The 25072-nt window shown below is 31.0% G+C and overlaps 1 protein-coding gene and 1 long non-coding RNA gene across 2 annotated transcripts; one reads left to right on the top strand and one right to left on the bottom strand.

Moving 5' to 3' along the window:
• The first annotated feature begins 817 nt into the window (after window positions 1-817).
• On the top strand, window positions 818-23434 carry LOC148282088 (vesicle-associated membrane protein-associated protein A-like). Its single transcript, XM_088225640.1, has 7 exons — window positions 818-1008; window positions 7026-7178; window positions 17164-17270; window positions 19170-19265; window positions 20618-20656; window positions 21383-21487; window positions 23158-23434. The coding sequence occupies exons 1-7, from the start codon at window positions 948-950 to the stop codon at window positions 23320-23322; spliced, it is 726 nt and encodes a 241-aa protein (XP_088081766.1). The 5' UTR covers window positions 818-947; the 3' UTR covers window positions 23323-23434.
• Window positions 15559-16266, bottom strand: LOC148282089 (uncharacterized). The gene is made up of 3 exons (XR_015822184.1): window positions 16132-16266; window positions 15766-15830; window positions 15559-15683 (listed from the first exon to the last, which is right to left on the bottom strand). It is a non-coding gene; the product is annotated as an uncharacterized LOC148282089 (long non-coding RNA).
• Window positions 23435-25072: the final 1638 nt, after the last annotated feature.

The following is a 25072-nucleotide window of genomic DNA, read 5'->3' as shown; positions in this document are numbered from 1 at the left end:
TATTTGATGTTCAAACGTGTATCTTGGAAAATATTGGTCCAAAGAAAAAAAAATATTACGATTTTTTTAGAAAATTTTATTTTCTCAGACTTTTGTATTTTTATTTTCTATAAAACCTTTAGGGACGTAATTATACACAAAAAACTGATTTTAAGAACCATTTTTTCAAAATACGCAGAATGAATCTTAACATCTTCAATGCTTTACCACTGATTGCCTCTATGTAATCATGAAATGTCAGGGTGCAATAATAATATGTCAGTAATATGTCGATTACTTATTTGTTCCTTATAAAGATTAAATGAAATATTTTTGTTAATGTTCCCCGTGTTATAATTGATTTATTTTTATGTTTTAATTCATTTATGTCGAAATACTAATTGTAAAAAATAAAAAAATAAATTTAATAAAATAAATATAATTATAAAACCACACATTTATCAGTTTTCAATCCTATTGAAAATTGTCAACAATGATATAACTCACGGAAAATGGCACTAAATACGTACACCTATAGTACGAAAAATTCATGCTTTTAAATATTATATGTAACAATAGTTTTATAGTAGGGTTCCGTAGTCTTTTTCTCGTTCTTGTACTTGTTGACGTTTGAACTTATTCCGGTTTTGACGTCTGGAGCCGACCTTGAATTACCATGGTTTTTTCTTTTTTCGATTTAAGGCTGTTGAGTTTATATGAATTTCTGAGTAAGTTCTTCTTACATTTTAGAAGAGTATAGCAAGTGTGCAAAGAGCTAGAGTTGGGGAAAAAATCCCATATATTTCTATTGGAGTTTCCGATCTTTATACATGTATAATCTCTGTGTCTGGCAGTCTGGCTGTTCCGAAGCGGTTCCGTTATACGAATTCAGTTTATTCTTGGCATTTCCGCTGGGCCCGTCACCATTTTGTTGAACGTCACGATTACAATCGTGTGAACTTGTCTAAATGTCGAAGATCGAACAGAACGCACTCTTGGTTAGTCCCGAATACGAACTAAAATTTGAAGGTATGGTCTTTTAATATTGCATCACGCCAACTTGCCACGTCGCACGGCGCTATTTATTGTAACATTGGCGTTGTTGCTTGTATGTATGACAAATTCTCAAATACTGTATTGTGATTAATATAGCATTACGCCAATTTGCAACGTCGCAAGGCGCTATTTATTGAAACGGTGACGTTGTTGCTTGTATGTATGACAAAAATCAAATATTGAATCGATCGAGCGTATACTCTGCCACCTGACATGCTTCAAAATACAATTTATCGATCGATTTGATTTATTTATATTTATTGATGTTTTGTAATGACAGGCGGTGAATCCTCAATAATTCGTTCGTATGTTCTTACTCTTGTTATAATGTCAAAATCTATTATTATTTCAACATTTAAAAACTGTTGTTAATATACAAAACTACAAGAATTCTGTTTATGCTAATTGGAAATGACGTGATGTCATAAACAACTTGTAATTGAATTAAGAATGATGCTAAAATATTCCATTTTCAAAAGAACATGGTCTAATGTAAAATGTTTACTCTTTTTAGCAGTTGTTCTTCCTGCACTTGGAGCTTACAATATATTTATTAATCTAATAAGATGTTTCTACTATTTATTTTTAAATTAAGCATCAGCCTTTTAAGTACTAAAGTGAAGTTTGCCCATGTGAATATTTGTAAATTCGATACTATAGTATGTTTATTGACATTTTCTATGGGCAAGTTTGTACTTTGGTATGTATGTAATTATAGGGGAATCAGTAATTGTACTTCATAACATCCACTCTTGCTGCAATAGCGTGTTATTGATTATCTCTTATTTATTGTTGGGAAAGTAAACTCGAAAGTGTTTCCTTACAAGCATTTATGAAAACTGCAATATTTTATTCATATTATAAATGTAACGATGACTTTTGCCTAAATTGGAACTATTTAGTGTAGAGTGAGTAGTCTTTTCTGTTTACTGCTGATAGATTTGCTATTATAATAAATAGTTACCATAAAAATAAATTGTAATTACACCTAATAAATTGAGATAAGTTAGTTACTCGGGTTACTTTAAAGGCTGACTTCAAAAAATAATAACACAAATGTCTCCCTTGAGGTCTCACATAAAAAGTTTAAAAAATCCATAGATTGCGTTTTTGATTCAATGAATTACTTATTTTACTCGAAATGCAAATTTATAATCCCATTCTTGAAAGAAATCATTTCCCTATCTGCACCCATTGGTGCACAAGGCACTGGATTAGTACTCAAACTGCACCAAATTTTAATGATTTGATACGTTCAGGCAAGATTATCACTCACGCTTTAGACACCCAGTCCAGGGACTATGAAATATTACAGTAAAATCACCCTTTAAAACAATCTATTCCACGTCGTCACCACAAGGCGGACTTATTTTTACTTAATTCCTTTGTCAGGATTTTCACCTGAATGTAGCCATCGAGCTGAAAACACTCACCTAGAGTTCTGATTCTATTTAACACAGAATTGTAATCTTCCGACACCTGGGCACGGATTTAAGTTTCTATTCTTTTTGTTACTTTTAATTATTTTACTTAAAAATTTTACTTTAAAATTATTTATTTTAAGCCTTTGTCACCATTTCAACTAAAGCATTATTTGCCTAAAAAAAGCATTCAAAAAAATCCAAACATTAAACCCCAAAAATAAATACTCTTTAAGAGATTTGTCATTTTTATAAATTATTAGAGTAGAAATTAAATTATTAGTTAGAATATAATTTAATTAAATTTGTTTAATTACATTTTTTTTCAGCAAAATTATTGCTATAAAAAAAACAAAGAAATTGTCACTGTATGATACATTTATCGATGTGCTAGAATGAACAAGCAATAGAGCTTTAATAAATAATTATAATTTCGTTATTGATGGTGGCTACCTAATTAATAGGGCAGTATAGCCAAAAGAAGGCACCGTTGCACATGTATGAAAACACTACAGACAATGTGTATCTGTCGTTTTTGATGGCTTCTCCATAGATCATCTACCTTCGTTACAAACGGTATCAAAGCGTAGCTCCAAGCACAACATAGGTCCGTGTTTGTGGCGATATTTCTTATGAAAGATAGATATTGTAGAATGTCTCCAGTAGAATGATTACCAATAATTATAACATGTACTTGAGGGGAGAATTTTCTAATTAAATTGTCATTTATGTTTTTTTTTTTAAATCTAAAATGTTTGCTTCCATATTTTTTTATCCTAAAAACCTATGTATTTTTTTTTGCTTTAATTAGTTAAAACAATTCAATGAGATTTTTTTTAATACAATTTACTAAAATTTAAATATTTTTCAAAAGACTGTAAGAGCTATGGAAAAAGTGCTTTATTTTTTTATTCTTTTTTATTTTACTTGTCATAGATGCCTCCCCCCCATTTAAATTTTTTGACCATATTTAAAAATATATTTTTTTTCATATGACAAACAGCCTGTCACTTGAGCCCGGGAAACATTACATACACACGGGAAGATACTAAAACTACACTGTATTTCAACAAAAACAGTTGCTAAATATGAACTTTTTACTATTTGACGTAAACTTTAATTTATTATATTTATTTATTTATTTATTTATTTATTCACACTTATTATCAAAATACAATTCCATATTCACTTTGCCCAGCTAACAAGGGTACATACCCCGTTCCAAGCTAGGCAATTACATTTTAATATATTATAATACTTAACAAATTAATATAGAGCACAGACAAACACAATATATACTTATTCGGATACACATTTTGATTCATATACATACAGACATACACATATATACACACATGTATATATAAATATACACATATATACATATGTACATACACACACACGTACATACACGCATGCGCATACACATACATACATTCATAAAAACATAGACAATTTATTTATGCGAAACTTCATGATAATTAAAGGTATTGGCATACTGCATGTAGTTCAAAATATGAACAGGTGTACATTTCGCAAAAACATTCACATTTAAAAAGCACCTATTTTTCTTTTTTCATTGGATTCAATAGTCCTCATATAAGTTTTTAATAAGATTAATAAAAACAAAGGAAATCTCTTGAAAATATTTTTATATGTATTAATTTTAGTATGTCCAAATGTTTGTCAATAATGCTGGCTTTTCAGGTGTTGCCTGGTAGGTGTGTTAATTCAGTCGAATGAATCTCACCCACATCAATTAAGGTTTCAGCTCTTTTACTTCACAAAAGTGCAAAAGTTTATGAAATGTGAATCTTCAAATATAGGCAGAATTGTGAATGTTACACAATGTGTAAAGTGCAAGCTAATAATAGGTCATAAACCACGTAAATACCTAGACTTCCATATTCTCTTCTCCAAAATATTTTCCCTCTCTGTTGCATTAAATTTCAATATTTTAAATATTTAAATAGTCTTCAAATCAGGAATAAATTATGGTCAGTAATTATTAACTCTTAATTTCTTATTAACTGATCTTATTCTTTTTGAAAACAATGACCTAATATAAAAGCTGTTATAAAAAAAAACTATTAACGTTTAAGTGTTTCAATAAAAAAATTGTGAGGCAGTACCCTGAGTAAATCTTTATAAGTCCAGACAAACAAACCATCACGCCGTTTCACCGTAATGGTAGGCAGAGAGCATTGAATTGCATGTACAAACCTCGCTTCCTCTACATTCATGCATCTTCTCATGCACGCACGTCGGTTATTCCTACTCTTGACATGTCTATCTTCAAGTATTTTTTGGACTTGATTGTGCCATGTCTTTCTCGTTATTCGTTTTCTGCATCCATCAACATTTGCACTGTAGATTGTTTTAACCATTCTTTCGCTGTCCATTTGCTCCATATATCCAAACTAATGCAATACCTCTCGCTTGATTTTGTTGATAATGCATGTCTCAGCCTTACATAGTTCACAGATTCGACATTTGTCCACCTATCATACATCGTTTTACGACATATTCGCCCGAGAGATTGTATTTTGACAGCATTCAACCTACTTTCATAATAATTTTTCCAATTCCACACCGCTCCTATGCGTTAGGGTCGGCACCAGAATTCCATTGTGAACAGCTGGTTTTTCCTCCCAAAACAAAAAGTGAAAAACAAACATTTGTTTGGCAAGGTAAATTTCAGTGCACCGTTAACCTGTTCCCAACACTCACCCTCATTTCAATATCTTTCTGTGTCTTCCCATCCCTAGTAAACATACTTCCCAGATACACAAATTATTCTACGTGATTCAGAATATCTTTTTTCACGCTGATCTGACATTTAGTTATACTTTCATCCCTTTCAAAAACCATTACTTTCGATTTATCAACATTCATTAGCAGATCTCTTTTCTTGCATACACATGTGTATAAGTGTGTTCTTGTATATTTGTTTGCTGAAAAATTGTGTATCCTTTGCCACATCAATTCAGAAGAATAAATATAAATAAATCCAATATTTTTTTTTGTGATAGTGGGAAGGAATAAGAAAAAATAATCATAGGAAAGCTTAAGTGTTAAAAGAAAACTTTTTTAAACGCTTTGTCCTTTCTTTCGCTCTTTTTAATTTTTCCTTTATATTTTTATTTTATAATATAACTCCACAGTAAATGATTTCTTATTTAATATTTTAAGAATTGTTTTTTTTTTTTACATGTTTACCTCAATAATAGCGCACTATCCGAACGCCCTTTAAATTTAAATTAAATTTCACTCCCATGAGGAAATGAAACCATGACCTCATGCATGTTAGCTAAATGTGCTAACCACTATGACTTACTGATATTTTAAAAACTATTTAATTTCTTATGTAAAATAAATCAATATTTGATAATTGTCACATTATGATAGCAATTTTTTTTCTCCCATACTTTTTAGTTTGAATTTAAATAGAACATCGTCACAAATCTTGACGTCACAATTGTCAAGTCCAAACACGTTGGGTTTTAAAAGTTATGTACCAAAACATTTCTCCACAATTCCATATTGATTTTGAAAATACTATTAATTTTTCTAAATGCATTTCACATATTTTTATCGGTATTCGTATTATGTTATATTTCCCTATTACTATTAGCTGTTTTGTTTTAATTGATAGAAACTGTTCTTAACATAACCTCCCTCCCTTCCACTTCTACCACTATGTATATATCTCTCTATTTAGTACAATAAAGTTAAAATTTAAACCACAGTTTTGTACCATTTTTAGAAGTTAGAAACTGATTCCCTTTTCAATTTTTAACAGTTCAATTTCTTATGGGAAAAATCGTTTATATATTTGTCATATTATTTATTCGTTAGACCCCAATGAACATATTAATGACGAAAATAGTGGTCCCACTGTCCATGAATTTGATATCAATTATGTTATAATAACGATTATCTTGCATTTTTATATATTAAATGTTTTGATTTTTACATTAAATTTAATACAGCGATTTTATCTATCAGTGTGTTATTAAATATTAAAATTTCTTCTGCGATCTATTGTGCTTTGCATTAGTGTGCGTTTGATTACCTGTGAATTAATAAGATTTTATTGATTGTATGGGTCCAACATATCAATGTCTGATAAACTGATATTACACAAATACATAAAACATCACATTTTATTGAATTAAATATTGTTATGTGCTATGTTTTTATTGTAGCGAAAACTTACCATGTCTGAATATGTTTGACAATTCAAAACAAAAGTAAATGAAGCAAATATGTAACGTTTTTTATTATTTATTTTTCACTCATATAAGTTGTATAATTTTTATGTATTACATCAGTTGTAATCCTTTGGAAGTATAATGAACTTAAAAAAATATTCCTTGCTCTACCACATCTTGAATCCCATTGATTGAACAGTTGTTAACAGCTAGTTAAAAATTACATTGTCTTTGTAAATCAAAATGTCTTAAATTGAATAATATATTTTTCAATATATTACTCAGTAAAACAAAATGCGAAGTATTTTCGACATAGTCAGTTTTGTCTGCCAACATTTGATTTATCGGATTGCAGGTCCATTTAATTTGCCAGTTACTTCATGGATACAATTGACCAATAACACAGAGAAGAAGGTTTACTTTAAATTAAAGACAACAGCCCCTAAAAAGTATTGTGTCCGACCCAATTCTGGATTTATTACACCAAAATCTGTAGTGGAGGTTCAAGGTAAACTGTTATTTTTTTATTTTTATAATTATTTTTGATTAGCTATAACAGTGAAACCTCAATAAAACATTTATCAAGAAACAAGAAAACATGTGTTTAATAGGGATAATGTACATACGTCATATTATTTTATATTTTTCAGTAGGTTTTTTAAATATACATTTTCAAAACAACACAGTGCAAAAAAACTTTGTTCATTATTATTTGTTTATTATTATTTGTTTATTATTATTATTTAAGCATTAATTTAATAATATGTAACAGGAATTTTATGTATTCGCTCTTGGACTTTCCAACCCCTTGCATCTACTAACCACTCGGTAGAGAAGAGTAGTAGTTGTAGAGTTTTACTATAGTTTAATTTACCAATGATTTCGATTTTACTATCGTTCTACTATCAATGCGTTGTCTCACCCCCGTTTCTACTATAGTAAAATGTAACCACTGTTTTTTCGATTCCAAAGCTCAAAAATGGAATATTATGTTTTCTTCACTTTTCACACATGGTTACACTGAGAAATGCGACATAACGAACATCAAAAAACATCAAACAAATTAAACCACGTGCTTCAATTGTTGTTTATCGGTATTCAATTTGTCAAGATTTAATAATGGACAGCCAACAGAACAATTCTCAATCGAACAAGTAAGCCAATATGAACTCTGAAATATAATGTATTATTATAGTTGTATAATTTATTTAGCGCCATTTCTGTGAAAATTACCTCACGGGCGCTGTACTTAGTATAAATATAATATGTATGTATACCGCTCTTTAAACTTTTGTGCCGCTTTATTTTTAGGGAAAAGACTACAAGATTTGACTGCCACGGAATCGATCGTCTGCGAGGTTTGGTGGAAAAATAAATCAAACTATTTTTAAGAAAAAAAACTGATCACATGAGTGGCCGGCAAGCAAAAAGGAAGAAACAAGGTAAAATATTATTGAAGAATTCAATGCGATTGGAACTATGTATCACTCTAAAGACCAGTTAAATTATATATATATGTAACAATGTGAAAAAGATTGCTAAAAAGGTATATTTATACAGGTTGGCCGGAGAAGTGACGTGCAAAGGAAAAATGTAGGTGCCTCATATTGATGGGTATCCGAATCACTTCCATGCGTGTTCCACAATTTTGCGTAGTTTTCGAGTTATGATTTTTATTAATGATTTTGGAAAATTTTCAACCGGATCAGGTTTTATTAAATTTTTTTTAGCTTCTGGAAGGTTTTTCAGGATTGTTTTCTGTAACTCATTATTTTTAAATTGTACTTTTATGCATAACATAATCAGCTTCATAACACTAATGGAAGCTACAAAAGTTTCGTCCTAAAATGAATCATACCCCACCCACATCTGTGGCGTTGGTCACAATTTTGCACGTCTTCTTAATTTTTATTTTTTTTCATTTATATATATTATTTACCTACAATATGATTTTAAAATCTATCCAGTTAAGTGACAACCGTAAATACCACTGATAACCGTTAATTTATTTGGGCGCATCAGCTGTGAATACAAGTTTTTTTCCCTGGGTGTGTTTTTGTTTGACACTAGTGTTGTTTTTTTTTTTTAATCTTCACACTCTTACTCACTTATTATGGCTCTCCAAAAGCTAGAGTCGCTCACGGCCAAATTTATGGACGGAATCGGAGCATTTGAGAAGAGACTTGACGAAACCACAGAAGCTGAGACTAAACTATCGCTGACAACGTTGGCCAATGATTTCATCGATTAGAAACAAACGATTCTAGGACTTCTAAAATCGTTAAAAGAGGAATTCTCGGGCATGGACTATAAAATGGAATTTTCGCAATCACAGCGTACACTTCGTTTGTTTTTTTCCTTATCAACGTCAAAACAAAACTGATTGCGTTTGGCGGGGGTGGAGGAGGTGGTGGTGTTTGTGGGAATGGGCAATGCGAAAAAATAGAGCTAAAGTTACTAATTCGTAAACATGTCACGTTTTTAGTGACCATCACGCAAAATAGTATATTTTATTTTTAAAATTTGAACTATTTTTAATTGGCGCAGAAATAAGTTCAACATCAAAATTATAGTATATTAAGGCGAACTCCTTAAAATGAACATGCACAATATAATTCAATATAAAGTTGATATTGTCAATCAATAGTGAAGTTTTCTGGTGGTACGTCGCTATTGCGGCGACTCAACAATAAAGTACGGCATTTGTTTCCCACACTTAACTGTCAATATTTACAGAATTTCATGAGCGCACAAGCATCAAAAGTCCCTTCTGAAGTTGACTGTATAACAGTATGTGTATATGCGTATGTACTTGTATGTGTGTTCATATGTATGCATGTGTATGTATTTTCAGCTTTTACCTGTTGGTTTCTTTTTAGGTTTTTTTAATGTTTTATTTATTATTTTTTACCATTTATGTTTTATCAATTTATATAATATATGTATTATAATATTATGGTTCTACTCACTTCAATAATAAGTGCTATGTAAAACATTAAGGTTTGTAAGTGAAAATTCTTGATGGAAGTTCATTGTAATTTATTATATAAATAAAACACGAGTGATACTTTAATCCACAAATTTGGAATATCCAGTGACCGGTTTCATCGCTTTCGCGACATCTTCGAGACTGACCAGTCTTTCCAATTCCACATTATGTAGACAAAACTTATGCTATTACTATCTATACTGCTTACTATTAATTTATGTATTTAAATTTAAAAAAATACCGTTTATTAATATTAATTCTCATTATCATTATGTCTACACATGCACTAAAATTTAGTACCTACAGTATACTCTATTTATAGTGCCTTTACTCTCCCTTGATTTCTAACTTACATTGATCTCATTCTGTCTCATAAATTCACATTAATCAGTTGTCACTGTATTTGGATATATGTTATTATAAGTTTTTTTAAATCTTTAAATATATTATTCTTATTGTTCTTCTTTTATAAATTAGTTTTAGGTTACCTTTTGCGCTATTCGTATAAGTACATTTGTCATATTTTTTTATTTGTTATATTTTTTGTTTGTTATACTTTATTGTATTCAAATACTGCTTATCTCATATATATTTTTTTTTTTATGAACTCTAACGTATCTAATGATGATTTCTTTCATACACCTTACCAAGCTTATTTCATGATCCCCTTAATGTTTCCGATGTTTCGGTCTCTTCCAAATCAGGTGCTACAATCTGCTGTCCCCCATTACATTACCAACTTAATGAAAAAATAAAACTAAAAAAATAAATAAAACTTTCATGTATGTCACATAAATGCTCAAAGTCTTCCTTCGCACTATTCTGAGTTTCTTCTTACTTTTGTCGAGTTGCCCTTACATTCTATTCTATTGAGCAAAACATGGTTAAAACCATCTTTATCATCAGACTTGTTCAACTTGCCCAGCTATTGTCTCATTCGTAATGACAAAACAGAAAGAAGAGGTGGGGGGAGTTGCAATTTACCTTCAGACTGATATTTAGTTCTCTATCATCTCCCAATCACAAAACTCCTCATAATCCAGAAGATATATTCCTCAATGTTCATTTCTAATTCTCAAAACTTTTGCTGGGCGTGGTTTTTTACCCCCCAACAATAAACTTTTTTGATACGTTTGAATCTACCTTGGCGGGCTTAATTCTCTCTCACGAACACTGCATTATCATGGGTGATTTTAATACTTGTCTGCTCTTCCCTACCTATAGAGCTAATGAACTCAGACATATAATTGAATCTTTCAACTTATCTTACTTACCTCTCAAACCCACCCACTTTAGTAATTCTAATAAATCACTTTTGAATCTATTGATTACATTCCGACCAGATATGGTAAATTCTCATGGTCAACTTTCTGCTAGTGGTTTCTCTCGTCGTGATCTTATATTCCTTTCGTATCAGTTACTCCCTGTGAGAAAACAAAAAAATACGTTTTTAGGGGGAATTTTCGGAACATCATTGTAGAGCAACTCATATCTGATGCTAATAACATAAAATGGGAGAACCTTTTCACTGTGATTAACATAGATTCTAAGGTTGATTTTCTGATATATATGATCCATATGACGTAATACGAAAAAATCCCAGGCGATTATAATTGGCAGCCATAGACAAATCTCCTTTCTAAATTTCTCAACTTTTCCTACCTTAGTGATCGACCAAAATGGAATTCCTTTCACAAAACCAGTTTAAAGTGTTGGCATTATTATGGACTAATACTTAACGTGGCAAGAACAGATTACTGAGGTTGGGAAGAAGTTTTATCCCTCCCTCCATAATTTTCCCCTGAAAAGACTGCATAATGTTTTCCAACCACAACCAAAAAAAATCTGTCACAATATATTCTATTGTCTTCTCTGGGCTGTGCTAATATTTGCTATCTTGACACCAATACGGAACTCATAGATCGTCTGGAGCGTTTGCAGAATCAATGCATCTGCTTTAATTTTCAATCTCAAAAAGTATGACCATGTATCACCCTTTTGCTCGGAACTCAAATGGCTTTATTTTATCAGCACATAAACTTTCAATCTCTCTCACTTCTTTATAAGATTCTTCATAACCCTTGCGCTCCAAAATATCTTGCTGAGAATTTCCTTTACCTTTTTGATCATGGTCTTTCGCTTTGCTCTTCTCAGGAGAGAACACTTTCCATTCCTCAACATAGCACATCATTTTTCATCTATTCCTTTTTCATTCAAGCTGCTAGACTTTGGATTGAGCTACCTCTTCATATAAAAAATGCACCTTCTCTAGCCACCTTCAAGAAATATCCCCAGAATCCTGAACTTCCTGAATTTTAATGTTTTTTTTTTTAAATATATTTTTTTATTCTTTTTTCTTTCCTTGGTTCCTCTTCCTCTCCTTCCAAACTCATTATCTGATTCCATATTCCTCATCATTCAATATGTATAACATAATGTACTTTAAAAAAAAGTTGATACGTGCAAGCCTTATCTCCCAATTGAAAAACAGATGTTAGTTTTAATTAATTAGGTTATTTTTATTTTATGTATGTATCTTTGATATATGTTTATGGTTTTTCAGTACAAAATTTTTACCAGCTCTTCTTTTGACCAGTCTGTTTTTTTGGTTGGCTGGAAGATATTGCTTTTAGCAATAAGTCTGCCAATGTACTTATTCTATGTAATAATAAGAATTAATAAGAATTTAAGTTTGAGCGAGTCAGACTTGAACATTCAAAATCTAAAAAAGGCAATTCCTTAGTTTCGGAGTATCTTTTATAAACTGCGCTAGACTCTTAATAGACTAGCTTTTGTAATAATACAGAAAAGTAGTACTTAATTGGCTATTATTCGCTGAAATCAGCCTTCAAAGATACTGAGGTGGAAAATTCCTGTCATTTTTACTTTGTGTTTACTGCTACTCGTGTCGCCATTTTATCTCCAACAGTTATTTTTTTGTTAGTTTACACACTTTCTATCATAATTATCGTTAGGAATTTTCCACCTCAGTATCTTCGAAGGCTGATTTCACCGAATAATAGCCTATTAAGTACTACTTCTTTTGTATGTTTGTTTTTAAAGTTACTCAGAAACTAAGAAATTGCCTTTTTAGATTTTTAATTTTATTATTAAGTTCAAGTATGACTCGCTCGAGCTTAAATTCTGCATTTTAGGTCAAAAAATTTTTGTAGCTTCCATTAATATTACCAAGCTGATTATTTTATGCTTAAAAGTACAATTTTATAAGAGTGAGAATAATGAATGAAAAAATCTTGAAAAAACCTTCAAGAAATTAAAAACCGATCCGGTAGAAAATTTTCAAAAACTTCTTTAAAAAATCATAACTTGAAAACTACGCCAAATCGCAGAACATACATGGGGGTGATTTGGATACCCCTCAATATAAGGCACCTACATTTTCCCTTTGGACGTCACTTCTCCGGCCAACCTGTATTTATAATTTTATGATTACAATTTATCTTATGTCGTGGCTTATATTTATGTACATTGCAATTGGAGAGGGAATGATTCAGATCATATCATCATGTAGTCTATATAATCTGATAAACAATTTGTTTGTATTGCAGGAGATTGCTGATGAACAAAAGCAAAAAAAAAAAAACTGGTGGTAGGCCGCCATCGCCTAAAACTTCAGATACAACAAACAGAACAGTTTCGTTCCGTGATACCAGTATCCGTTGATGGTTTTCCATCTGTTTATGATTGCAATATCACTTTTGAGGAAAGTGGTTAGTACTTGACTAAAATTGTGTCATTTATGCGTATTATTTTCATGTAAAACTGAATGTTCTTTTATATTTTCCAGAACCATCATGCTAATCCTAATAAGTATGGATGGTAAAATTAAATTTTAGGTAGCTCCTATATTTGAAAAGCTGTTGACCACACCGAGCTCTCCCAGCTCTCAACTTTTTGTAGATTGTTTTTTTTTTTTGTGTAGTGTTGATTGTTTTTGTGGAGTGTTTTATCTCATATTATTAAAGTAAATATATAATAGCTCTTTTATACTTTACAGAACCTTCATGCAGTACTTCCTCTCAGAACACGACAAACATTATAAAAGATTCGGATGTCTCGACACCCCAAACACGTATTTACTAACGTGAATTTTTATCAACATTTATCTCATTTTTAATTCAATAATGTTAATAATTTGCTATACAGCCTGTAACTGGGAGGGTGAATCATCAGTGGCAGAGCGATGGGGACCTCAATGCCTATCTATTTAACCCCTACGTATGTTCCGCGATATTCAGTCATTTAAAAGTTATTCGGACTTTTAAGAAATTTTAGTAAAAATCCTATTTTAGGCTGAATGTCCCAATTGTATCCAAACTATTAAGTCTACAATCGTATTTCATACAAGGCCTTTCATCCTATAATACAGTTTTGAGTCATTATTTTATTTAATTCCAAAAAATAAATATTTTTACAAAAAAATCTGCAAACTTTAATTTTTCAACTAACTTTTAAAATCTACAACCTACTTTTAAAACTACCCAGACCTAAATCCCGTCGATTTTTTAATCTGGGGCTTTTACAAAGAGTTGTTGCACATATCTGAATATTCCTCCATTGAACAATTGATGAAAAAACTAAACCAGGCCCAAATGAAGATAAGAGAATAGGAAGAGGCATTCCGTAGGTTCAAAAGAAATTTTATTAAAAGGTGTAGTCTATGCAAAGCGAATAATGGAGCCCATTTTGAGCATTTACTTTAAAAAATAAAAATAAAGTTATCCTGTCCTTTATTAAGCACACTTGTCTTTACTTAGTTTCATTGCGTAGTCTTACCAAAATAAGCTAGCTTACTTTTTGAGTACGTCTTTGATGTACAGAAAAAATATCGATTTTAGCACTTGTACAATTCAAGTTCACTTTTAAACATGATGCCCTAGCACTAGCCAAATTATTTTTTCAGGGTTACTACTCCATAAATAAGAGTAGTTTTTAAAATAGATTGTAAAAGTTAGTTAGAAAGTAATTTTGCAGTTTTTTTAATAAAGATTATTTTTTATTTGGAATTAAATCAAATAACGACTCAAAACTGCATTGCAGGATGAAAGGCCCACTATTGAGCTACTTGGAGAAGATTGTAGACTTGATATATTTATTATTGTGGAAGTTATACACTACTGTATTAATTATACTTATTATAAATAATTCATCTTAGTTTTAGTATTAAATATATATGTCAATATGATTTAAAATGGTGATTTATAAATATATATATATCTTGTAAAATACATTTTAGTAAAAATTTCTTTAAAAATTTTTTTTTTCTTAATTTCAATTTGACCTTCCTTTATTCAGTGTGAATGTTCCGTTTCGAAAGTGATTCTTTGTTTGAGGCAATTGTTTAGCAATTTGATGATTCTGCTAATCTGAAACATTAAAAACAAATAATTACAGCAGCTGCAACAGGTTTATGTTCTAGTATTTTCAATAAACTTGGAATTTACCTTAAGAAATGACTTTGGATTACTTGATTTCTCAAACAGCTGCCACTAGCCACTAGCCACTAGCTTGATCATTAGATGGAAGAATTGGAAGTGATTCTAAATCACTTGTTATGGATAAATCATCACTTAATACTTTGGACAATCATTTCTTTGAATGCGTATATTGTGCAATATATTGCACCAAATTGACATGCACCCAAAGTTTAGATCCAATCGCCGGAAAACATCATTTCCAAACTCCAAAAACACGTTCAACAACATTCCTCGCGCCTATTTGGCTTCCGTCAAACAATTTGTCTGCATCAGACTGTGGATTTGAGAGTGGTGTCGTTAAATAAGTTTTCAAGGCATAACCACAGTTCCCAACAAGGTAATGACTACCAAAGTCTCCTCTTTAAAGTCTATTCTTAACTACACTTAGATTAAATATCGTACTGTTGTGACAGGAACCAGGCCATCGAGCTACAATATCCATTATTTCTATATGTGAGTTAACAACAGCCTGGACATTGAACGAGAAAAAGTATTTCCTGTCTATTATATTCCGCATCGTTTCCACCTATAAAATAAATAACAAGATAACTATGCAAGTGTCTTAAATAGATTAAATTTAAAGATACTAGCCAAATATTAGTACATACCCAGACTTATTATTGGGACATGAGTACAATCAACAGCTCCAACCACATTTGGAAATTTTGCCAGTCTGTAAAAATCAGTAATAAATTTTTGTATTTCCTCAGCATTTTGTGTCATTTTAATAAATGTAGGCCGTAATTTTCATATTGCTTGTGAAACTTTACGTATTATCCGGTAAACTGTTGATTTATGCGATCTATTTAGATCTCCAGTAAACTGTTGGATTGATCCCATTGCATAAAACCTTAATGTCAACAAAACTTGTTGTATAGAAGACACTGCGTGGTTTCTTTTGATAGAATACAATAAAAATAAGTATGCATATTTTTGGAGTTTCAAAATTTAAAATAAACAAATGCAATGCATACCTATTGGTAGGGTTTTTTTTATAACAGTTTTAATGGTATTTACCAACCATAAAACAGTATCCCTCGACATATGAAACCTTGCACGAAAACTCGCATCATCCCACAAGAAATAGTTGGATTGTGGTCGAAAAACTTTAAATTTTCTTGACAAAACATACTCCGAATAAATTTCGTCATCAGAAGAACTCTCCGATTCATATTGCTCATATAAATCGTAATTCATGGCGCATGTATTTGTAAGTGAGCAAACAGTGACAGCTGGCAAATGTCAAAAAATGACGCCATCTTGATTATTTTACTATAGTAAAACGTTTTACTTGCCAATATTTGCGGGTTAAATGTTTTGACTATTACTATAGGTTTTTAAACTATTACTAACGATCAATTAACCAGGCCTTAGAGAGGTATGCTGAAGGCTCTGAATCAATATGATGTTTTGCCAAATGTGCGTAAACAGGCATGTCTATGTCTGATGATAGTGAATAAATAGTTTTTGTTATTATTTTTTTATTCAGAAAAATAATGTGTGTTGAGAATAAGTTTTAATTTCTCTGAACTGTGAATAACTGAAAAGATATATAATTTTATTTACATATACAATCCAATTTATAAATGAGCAGATAATGAGTTATAACTTTTACAATTTTAAACTACCTAAATAATACACTGACAGCTAGTGTCGTTACTATGGTAACAAGTTACACGAAAATATGAACTAAATAAATATGTACTCGTATATGGCTTCGTCACACAAATGTTATGCATGTCGTTATTTTCTGTCTCTTCATTTCGAATTGTTAAAGGCAATGCAATATTTGCTAAATATGAGATACAGTTGTTAGAGCAATAACGTCTAGTTGTTATACGCCAGTGAATGTTTCTCGGTATTTAAAAGAATAAAATAATTCCCTTGCACAACTCTAAAAGATGCACGACATAATCTATTAAAGTGTTAAATTGGGGTTTCACTGTTTTCAAGTTTAATTAAAATATTCCTTGGATTTAAATTTTATAAGATTATTTTATTTCTAGTGTTGCTTCAACCATTTACATATAATGCTGCTGAAAAAAACAAACACAAATTCATGATTCAATCTCTTATTGTGCCTGATGGCTCTGTAAAGACAGCAGAAGAATTAGTAAGTATTTTTATCTTTTGATTATATTATTATTATACTCGTTTGAAGGTCGTTTAGCCTAATTATTTCTTAATTATAGAAATTTTACAACTTGGAATACAAGTCAATATGGTTCAATTAAAAATCAATTATTTATTAATTGGACAATTATAACAGTTCTCAAACATAATGATCTTATTCCCATGTGTAAATACAAGTATTTAAATTATGCTTATTTAATTAAGCTTCTCAGACTTTTTGTAGGTGAGTGAGAAAGAAAAATATTAATAAAAAGCTCTTTCCTTTATAAGTTCAAGATCAAACCTTATTATTATATACCGAAAATTATACACTTATACAAAGTTGATTTGACTGTAAATATGGTTATTTACCCCATTCAGGCAGGCAAAATATAAAATCACTAATCAATACACAGAAAAAATTCATTAAAAGCAATATTTTTAGAAAAAATCTAGTAAACATCATAAAAATATAGTAAAATACGTAGTACAAAATCATGGTAATAAACATAGTAAAAAGCATAGTAAATAGCATATTTAAAAAAAGATGTTTGTGATAGTCATAAAAAATAATTGCTGTAATATGAGATGAACTAAATTAAACAAAGGTCTTAAATAATATACCCCAACTTAAACAGTAACCAAATCACAAGAAAAAAGTATGTAAAAAAATATCAAAATACCTGGTTGTCAACCTTAACCAAAATTTACCTAAATATTTCATTTTGAGGGCTATTTTCAACAAGTTGTAAATAACTCACTATTAGAAAATGGAAATCAAGTTGGGGTAGAGTGGGATTCAAACCAAGGACTGCTTATGGCTACGTGATTTTTGTGTGTAGTGTGAATACTTACCATTGACAGGCGCCGTGTCGCAGTTGGTTAGACAGCTATCTGTGAAACTGGCGTCGCGGGTTTGATTCCTGCCAGTTGCAAGAAAAAAATCCAAGAAAGATTTTTTTCTCAATTAGTCTGGGTGTTGTGATGTACTTTTCATTACCTCCTTCAATATCCCCTCTATCCTACCTGCTGACAAGCCTCAAAATAGAGGCTTAGCGGGTTATTCCTTTAAAAAAAAAAAATTAAATGATAGCTGCCATTAATTTAATCTCCGATTATCATTTGCTCATTTCTGATTCCAAGATACGTATCACATCTCAAAAATAGCTTCTTTGAAATATTTCCCACTACACAAATTTAACATAAACATAACTGATCATCTGTTACGTGTAAGTAAAGGTGATCAGTCTTACGCTTCAGGTGCCAGTCCCCGTGATGTGAAATATTGTAGAGTTAAACCACCTTTAAAACATGTATTTCACGTCGACCCTTCCAGGAATCGAGCCCAGGACCTCAAGCGTGGTAGGCAAACTCACCAACCACCACACTACGAGGTGGACTTATCTCCACTCAATTTTCCATTTCGGGTTTTTTTTACCTTATAGTAACCATTAAGTGGAAAACACTAGTCTATTGTTTTGGTTCTATTTCACACACAGAACTGTATTTTTCATCCCCCTGACACAGACTAGCTACTTCAATAGTTTTGTTTTCTTTACATTGTGTTGCATTGCACTGTACAAGGAGACTACCATGGTGCAATTCAAGCTAGTGATCTTGTTGAGGCTGTTGTCAATTAAAATGCACGAAAAATGAGGAAATCCTACGATTTTGCCATTTTAAAACAATATAAATAGTTATTATGAAAACTGTGTAATAATTGGTTGGTTTGAAGAAATTTCTAAATAGCAATAAACCTACCAATAGGTATAAGAAACATGTTTATATAGAATGTTAAATAAATTTGTAATGTCATTAATACATGTACAAGTATTAATCATTGGTGCCCACTGGTATATTTTCATCAGAAATTGAACTAAAAAGGTTTTTTTTTTTTCAGTGGAAGACAACAGATCAAGATTCAATTACAAGCTACAAGCTGAAATGTGTTTTTGAATATCCTCAATCAGCAAACCAGAAACAAGCTGTTGAACCGGTTAGTTTATTGTAACATTTACTTTTTACATTTAAATTCACTGCACTGGATTATTGTAGAATTAAAAAAGTAGGTAAATGTTTTTTTTTTTTTTTTTAAATACATTTGAATTATTTGTAGATTTGTTTTTAATCAAGAATAATAATAATAATCAAGAGCATGTACTGAGGTTTTTTAACTGCACACTGAACCTATTTACGTAAGATCATATACACTCCATAAATATAAAAATGTGGCGCTGTGAGGGATGAGAATGGCTAAAAAGATTTATGATGAGATTATTGATGGAGGCGGAAAGAGAGATTCTAAAAAAGATAAGAATGACCAAATTCAACAAATATTTGAAAATGGACATGTTCAAAACCGGAACAATCAGTCTGCTTATATGAATGTAGAGAAAATGAGTTATCTTTGTTGAGTAGTGTAGTGTTCTATCCCACCTCCATAATATACCTTCAGAGAAATGTCATAATGTACACGCATGTAGGCAAGTTTGTCACCTTCGCAACTCAAGTAATGCAGATAGTTTTATATTACATGGTAATAAAATACCTAATAAGCAATATTAATAAGTATTTAAGATGAAGAAGTTTAACACCTTTAATCCCAGTCTATTTTGCATAGAAGCAACTAAAAAAGTTGATTTAATGTTTTTTAATAAAATATGTTTTTATCTCGGTCAATGCCTATTGTCTTTTGGTAAATTAATTTAAATTTGCGGGTTTCAAAAACATCCCTGAATGTTACTTAGATTTCTTACCCCAAATAACAAAAAAAATATTTAACATAAAAACTTGTATGAAAACTTTGAGGTTGTTAATCGGCCCCATGGGATTTTTCACATTTACTAAATTAGCTCTGTGAAATTAAAAGGGTTAATACTACCAATTATAAAATTCCAAAGTAAACTGACAACATGATCAAGGAAAAATTCGTGCAATTAGAGTATTTACAAAAAACAAAGCAAATCTGCTATTTTATTAACATGTAATGCTAATTTATACATTTTCCATCATGCGCACATCTATATTTTGATATATCCTTCATACAAAGCTCATTTTTTACAAAAATGGCAGGTTCGCAACATTCAGATGGACCTGACGTATCTATTTAAATAAAATACAACGTTTATAACAATTTCTAATTGTCGAAAAATAACTTTTTGCGTTCTGTATTAAGACTACATTCCTCTAAGTGTTAACAATAAAATGTTTGAATTTTAACACCATGAATTTTTTAACTTATAAAATTAATGTATACTTAGATACCTACTCACATTCATGACAGATTTATTTTTGTATAATAAAATATACATTTGTATTTTTTTATCTTAGGTTTATTTCTGTTTTCAGGAAGAGCAACAAGAATTTTTCAAAGCGCCACCTCCAAAGGTAAAAATCATGGATGCTTAAGAATATGATACTAAAACTTTTTACCTATAAAATGGTTTTGTCATTTGATAGTGGCCAATGTCTAATTTTGTAGTTTCTAAACCAGCACAAGTTGGGTGTGATTACCATTAGCACTAAGTTTCAAGCTTGACTTTGACTTAAGAATTTGAATACATTTTTGAAGGATTAATTCATGGAATAATATTATGTATTAACAACGTCAGTGTTGGTATTCAATAGCCACATAAATTCCATAGCTTTTTAGCGTGGTTTTTTTAATTAAATATGTCACATTAGATGAAGTTTTGACAAAGTGGTCAATTTTTGCTTAGAGAATATTTATGGATCCTTCAAAAAATTAGTGATGCTGAGGTCGAGAATCGGGATGTAATGATGCCGACCGTTTAGCGGGATCTAGTATGAACGAGGATCGTAGTTCATTCCTAGTTATACTACACAATTTTTCGCCAGTTCTATTGTCAGTTAGCCATATTAGTATAATGAAAAAAAGAAAAACCTATTGTATCTGACTTGCAATACGAATGTAGTTCATTTGTGTGTAATTCAAAATTGTATTATCACAATAATATCTTGATAATGTTTTTGACCACCAGTCATCTGAAATAATTCATCTCAATTTTTTATTACCTTGTGGAATTAAGTTTTTTTTAGTCTAGTCAAGTGTAGAATCACTTAATTATATTACTGATTGTTTTAACTCTACAGGCTCCCCTATTTGGAGTCAGTGGTGAGTTACAAAAGGTAGCATCTGATGTCAAGCAGTGGAGAGAAGAAGAGAGCAAATTACGACAGGAAAATATAGCCCTCAAGGTATAATTTATCTAACAAATTTAACAAGAAAAATTACGGATTATAGCACCCGTTTTAATCCCCATTCATTTTTTTGCATAATGCTATCCTATTCTTACAATGTAGTTACATATTAACAACTAACATGTGCAGTAGGTTTGCATACACTCGTATTCGAACATGATGCCCTTCTGACATCCCTCAACCACCCGCGCTTACCCCATTCGCTCCCTAAATTTGCCATCCCTCCTTAATCTGGAGCTAGGAATCTTCCTAGCTCTAAAAAAAATATTCTAACTGATGAGAAGGTGAAACAAGAGGTCTTGAAGTGGACGAAGGAGATGGTGGAAGAGTTCTGTGAGAAGGGCATCAAAAAGCTTGAGCCACGACTTACAACCTGCATAGAACGGGAGGGTGACTATGTGGAAAAATAAGTAATATATGTACAAACAATGTACTGCATTTTTTTTTTAAATACAAAAATTGAGTACTCTTACTTTCTGGAGATGTCTCATATATGTGACATCATAGGACAAAAAACAATAAACTAACCTAGGATCTTAATACTTAAGTATGAGACTATTGCCCAGTTCTTTGAAATATTATATAAAAAATATAAGGGTACAAAGCACAAAGGTAGGGCTACACAATAAAATAAATATCTCAACTTCAGTAGAAAACAATAATTCACGATATGCGACACTTTTGGAATAAATGCACGTGTTGCAAGGCAGAAGGCAGTGAATCAACAACATCCAAAATTATTAGGGGGCATACAAAAATAAACAATAAGTAAGGCATTATTTTAACCCGCCAAATCTTTGGAACGAAGTTGTTAGTGATTTAAGTGCATTGTTTACAAAATGTATTATTTAATAAATGAAATATTGATACATTCAGTTTTGGCCCGAACAGTAACCAAAGATGGAACTTGCTAAGTGTATATTTCTATGTCCTGTGCCTCTTATTAGTAATAAACCTGTCGTGTAAGAATACTTCGACTGTTTCAATCCGAAGTTTAGTCCCGTCCATTTCAGTAAAGCAAAGATAATCATAGGAGAAGACGCCCCTCAATTGCTAGAAAGAAACCGCCTGGGAATATGTGTCCATGCTCTAAAATAAAGGCGAGTCCGGTGTGAGGAGTACCAGCTAATGGAGCCTGGCACCGGGTGTTTCAACTACCTTTCGGTATATAGATGGTTTTGGTACTGACTGATAATGATAACCGATTGATAACATAATTCTCAATTCCACTGTACTAAAATTATAACAAATACCTTACCCATAGATATCCAAGTGTGCGAAATACCCATAACAGAATCTGTGGAAAGCCTTTTTTACAGGCATAGAAATTAATCAGGAGATTGAGCTAAAATTAGAATTAAATCTGTAACTTTTAGATATAGAGATATAGAGGCTCAGGGCCCCGATTACAATGGGAAGTTAAAGGTCAACCGTCTATAAAACAAAACGATATTTGTGTACGAAAATGAGTATATTTGCATGAACATTTAAAATATCTTCGTCGGAAACCTAAAATTGAACATTTTTAGAAGAAAAAATTGTATGCATATTCTGCTTTTCATACAGAAAAATTAATTTTATTTTGTAGATAAAATTGAAGATAAAATGTCAACTTCCCGTTGTCATTCGGGGCCCTGGAAACATACTAAATTTGGAAATAATTACAGGAGGAGATTTTGCGGTTGCGCAAGGAAAAGGGAGACAGTCCGCGTCACTCCTACAGTCCCCCAGTAGCCCAGCCTGCCATGGAATCACCAGTGTCGATCCCCTTTATAGCCGTCTCCGTTATTGTAGTCGTCTTTGCTTTCCTTTTGGGCAAGTTTATCCTGTGAACACTTTACCTACCTTTTTGTAATATGATACCCATCTTTATATACATGCATAATATGCATATACATTTTTTTTTTTTAAAAGAAAAATAAATAATTACGTTCTTATGATTTACCGAAATATTTCATTTTGAGGCCCATTTTCAATGAGTTGTAAATAACTTACTATTAGAAAATGGGAATCAAGTTGGGGTAGAGTGGGATTCGAACCACGGACACTAGCCACAGGACCACAACCCGATATGTTTTTAGGTTCATGTTTATGTTAACCGACACCCACATTTTTTTTTTATGTATGTTTGTATATAAGGTGTCGTTAATTTAGTAGTAAGCAGGTGAATCTACAAATTAATGCATAGTTATAAAAACTACATACGCCAAACAGCAATGTCGCAGCATCAACAATAAAACCTTTTGTGTGCACTACACGTGCTAAAATGTGTGATTACTGATTTAATTTGGTGGCTTTGGGCGAAGTTTCATCACAATAGATTTTACTGCACTACTGGAGTAAGTACGATATGTATATCGCAGCCGGATTGCATATTGGCTAACCAAATTACAAAATGGGCCTTATTATATAACGGATAGAAGATTAGCCGTATTGTCAACGCTTGGCATTTAATAATTTGACTTACCATGATTAGCTGCTTTGTAAATTGGCAAAGATTTTAGATAATTTATAATATTATTTACTTTTTAAAATATGAAATATGTTTATTTTGGTATATTATACCAACATGTTTATTTGATTAGGTTTGTTGTATTTCCTGCTAATTTTAATAAAACAATTATTGTTTTATTTTTGTGTTTATTTTATGAGAAGTTAGGTTAGGTTAGGAACCTAACTACCCAACCTATCCTTACATAGCTACAAAAATGGTAACATAATAAATAAATAACATATCAAACTATTGTTCCTTAGGTATTACATGCGCCTTTGGGTATTTTCTTCTTAATAATACAATACTCATTGGTTATATTCATTTATTCATATTTCTTCTCCTAGTAGATTTCCATATTTCACCCAAAATCTTGGTCACCTTTTACATTTTATCGCGATATTGAATAATATTCATAAAACAGTTTTATTGCAAGATGCCATTTTTACTCTATGACAATGTGTGACATGCAACGCCTCAAGAGGTAGAAGAAATACATAAAAATAACAATTGGGCACGGTTTGTATCCAGCCAAGATGCAATACGGCTAATCGTCTATCAGCCGTTTTACAATACGGAGCCGTTTTTTAATTTAGCTCGCCAATATGTAATGCAAAATGACAATCCGGCTGCAAAATTTACATACAAAATTATGAAACAAGGTGAAAATTGTGTCAAACAATTTTTTTTTTCAATACACTAAAAAATGAAAGAGCATGGATGATTAAAAAGTAGCTAAATAATATTCGCTGTTTTTTTTTTATTATTTAATTTATTTGACTAACCCTGTTTTTTTGGTTCTTTATAAATAAAGAGTAAACTCTTCGAAGTTTATAAAATCTGTTTACATTTTGGAAGTCAAAAACGTCATAAAAAGTCAAATAAAAATTGGTTTAGTAAAACATTAAAATAAAATAACCAACAAAATTAATTTTATGTTGAGAAAATGTTGACAAAACATTTAAGAAAAAAATTACTCAATGGCTAATATGTAACAAGGCTTGATTGATTATTATTTTATGTTAACATTCTACTACATATTAAAGATTTTGTAAATATATTTTGTGCGAAAAATACGTATGCTTGGGTAA

The sequence above is a fragment of the Micrasema longulum genome, unplaced genomic scaffold (genome assembly GCF_059751315.1).
Source record: "Micrasema longulum isolate JH-2025_06_02 unplaced genomic scaffold, ASM5975131v1 h1tg000377l, whole genome shotgun sequence".
NCBI classification, from domain to species: domain Eukaryota; kingdom Metazoa; phylum Arthropoda; class Insecta; order Trichoptera; family Brachycentridae; genus Micrasema; species Micrasema longulum.
The sequence above is the reverse complement of the archived record's forward strand: the minus strand, read 5'-3'. Positions and strand labels throughout refer to the sequence as shown.

What these genes read in the sequence shown, in the direction of transcription:
- LOC148282088 (XM_088225640.1), top strand. Translation starts at nt 948, where the DNA reads ATGTCGAAGATCGAACAGAACGCACTCTTGGTTAGTCCCGAATACGAA. An exon ending in ATCTGTAGTGGAGGTTCAAG is followed by an intron (nt 7,179 to 17,163) that starts GTAAACTGTTAT and finishes TTTTATTTCTAG; the next exon opens with TGTTGCTTCAACCATTTACA. An exon ending in AGAAACAAGCTGTTGAACCG is followed by an intron (nt 19,266 to 20,617) that starts GTTAGTTTATTG and finishes TTCTGTTTTCAG; the next exon opens with GAAGAGCAACAAGAATTTTT.